The sequence below is a fragment of the Amblyomma maculatum genome, chromosome 9 (assembly GCF_055883805.1).
Source record: "Amblyomma maculatum isolate TAMU_Amacu chromosome 9, ASM5588380v1, whole genome shotgun sequence".
Classification (NCBI taxonomy): Eukaryota; Metazoa; Arthropoda; class Arachnida; order Ixodida; family Ixodidae; genus Amblyomma; species Amblyomma maculatum.
The window spans coordinates 77,597,700-77,599,996 of NC_139352.1; the positions used below are offsets into that span (position 1 = coordinate 77,597,700).

At 43.0% G+C, this 2,297-nt stretch overlaps 1 protein-coding gene across 1 annotated transcript; it reads right to left on the bottom strand.

The window, feature by feature from the left end:
- Nucleotides 1-491: 491 nt before the first annotated feature.
- Nucleotides 492-2,297, bottom strand: ND-13B (NADH dehydrogenase (ubiquinone) subunit ND-13B). Its single transcript, XM_084579891.1, has 5 exons — nucleotides 2,159-2,297; nucleotides 2,022-2,066; nucleotides 1,840-1,956; nucleotides 1,682-1,747; nucleotides 492-754 (listed from the first exon to the last, which is right to left on the bottom strand). The coding sequence occupies exons 1-5, from the start codon at nucleotides 2,177-2,179 to the stop codon at nucleotides 650-652; spliced, it is 354 nt and encodes a 117-aa protein (XP_084436017.1). The 5' UTR covers nucleotides 2,180-2,297; the 3' UTR covers nucleotides 492-649.

Here is a 2,297-nt window from a genome sequence, read left to right on the forward strand (position 1 = left end):
TTTTTCAGGATAATAATCAAGTTCTAGCCTGCCTGCTGCTATGCTGATGTTTGTTCACCAGCAAGAAACTGAGAAGAAAATTACTTTTAAAAATGAAGCGTTTTCCTGCCATTCAATTGAAGTGCATGGCCATGGAGACAATCGTGATCATTATTCCGAAGCACACAGCAGTGTAGCCAAACCTCGGGGATCTGCGTTTGAAATTGTCCGGACGACACTGTGATTTTCTTGTAAAAAACTGGTGGCATCAATTATTGTATCTAGTTTCATTGTCTTTTATGGATTTAAAAGCTCCATTTTTGGAGAAAGTAACATATTTGTCATTTGAGTATGGTAATATGTCTATACAGGCCAGCTTATATTTATTATAAATTAAAATAAGTTAAAAAAGAAAACCTTGCACATCGGGCACCATGCACCATGTGCTCAAATATTGTGTTTTGCTGCCCAAGTGCACAGAAAGGTGAGGCTGTAGTGCATACAACAGTGACTCTGATAAAGGATTTTGGTTTATTAGACTTAACTATGATAAAGTAACAAGCCTAAACGAAAACTCCAAGGACAGCCATCTGAGTGGTTGAGATGAGACAGCCTGCGAATCTGTCATGCAAAATATCATTCATGAACGTCCAGGTCTGGCTAGCTTGAGCTACTGGGGAGGCCAGTTCCACTGGCCTGTAGGTGGCTTTGCAACCAGAGGCTCCCATGGCTTCCAGTTGAGCATGCGCCTTGCCAGGATCAACTCATTTTCTGCCTGCAATGGATGCACATGTATTCACTCATCTAGCTGGAGTAGTGGTGTAAATTATGCAGGACAATCAAACAAAGGTGCACAGTGAATCCTTTAGAGGCAAAGAAACAGGACTGACGATGAATTCCTATGCATTCAGAGACACGGGCAAAATGTCTAGACATCCACACTGTACCTTAAGTACCCTGTGAGCAGCTTACTGGTATCAGAAATCACCCTGAAACCAGTATTCAATCTAGTCATAAATACAGACTACTTTATCGTACTCCCAGTAGCAGTTGGCTGCTCTCAAGCTGTTAAAAAATGGTAGCCATTTCCTTTATTGTAATTATGGTATACATTATGCTGCATTTACCACTTCAAACTAAACTACCCTCCTAATGTGCAGATGTATTGGGCATCATGCCCAAACTTGGCAAACATTAAAGTAACATGGTGCCCTAATACATTTGCACAGCATTTTAATTTCAGTGACTGCAAGGACCCGCTAGGTTTGCTGTACAATTGGTTACAATCATGTGATGCCTAATCCATGATGAGATTTTATTTTAGTCATTATCCTGCAGTTTACTTCTGTCCTGAATGAACAAAAGCTTAGAGATGATATTGCAATACCTTGATTCTTTTTGATAAATCTGGTGGCATTCACTCAATTTTAATTATAATATGCTAGTATCATTACTAACACATTTATACTTTGACACTCCCTTGTTTAGTGAACGAGGAAACTCGCTCTAACACATGCAGCTGCCGTAACAGCTTTATATAAGCTGAATACGTTAATATTAGCAGCAGCTTAGCTGATCTTGTATGAGACCTTAGAGCCATGCTCTAACCGACGCAACTTTTCATGTGTGTAGCGTCGATACTTTCTGGGGGAAGTAAAATTCGGTCCGATGGAACCAGCCAGAAAGAAGATGAAGTACCTACCTGCTTGATTACTAGCTCAATCTGACCGGCGCCGATGCGTTGCTCCAGCCGTGCAACGTCTTTCTCCTGCGGTCAGGCAAGAACGATGTCGTTTAGGTAGTCGCTCCCAAAATTTCAGCGGCCACAACACGCACGAACCGACATTAGCTGCAACTTACCTTTTCCACCATAGCCAGGCGGTCATTCACGATCTGTTCTGTGTAGCGTCTGTAGGCCGCGCTCTCTGGCAGCTTCTCCAGCGCCCGCTGAATCTTCTTGTACAGCACAGTTAGTTCCTGAAATCGTAAAAGAGACAGCTTTTGCACGACCGCTTGGAGGTCGAAGGACCGCTAATACAAACATGGTGAGGGTTCTTGCTCACTGCCAGCCCCGTCAGTCCGGTGGTCTGGAAAAAGATAAGTGCCTTGCAATGAGACGCCAGGGTAACCATGAAGCAAGCGCGATTCGAATGCCGAGGCGATTGTAACAGACACTAACCTTCTTTAGCAAACCAGCCATTTCGACACAAGAACCTAGTAGAACGAGCAGAAGTAGCAGAAGAATCAGAAGTTGAAAGGCAATGATGATAGCAACAACGTGCCTCCCCACGCCTTTCTGTTTTCTTTTTGTTTACCAC

Bases quoted from the DNA above. Each gene is read 5' to 3' on its own strand.
- ND-13B (XM_084579891.1), bottom strand. From the start codon at position 2,179: ATGGCTGGTTTGCTAAAGAAG. The intron at 1,957-2,021 runs GTTTGTATTAGC...TTACGATTTCAG, and splicing joins TGAGCAAGAACCCTCACCAT to GAACTAACTGTGCTGTACAA. The intron at 1,748-1,839 runs GTAAGTTGCAGC...GCCTGACCGCAG, and splicing joins GCCTGGCTATGGTGGAAAAG to GAGAAAGACGTTGCACGGCT.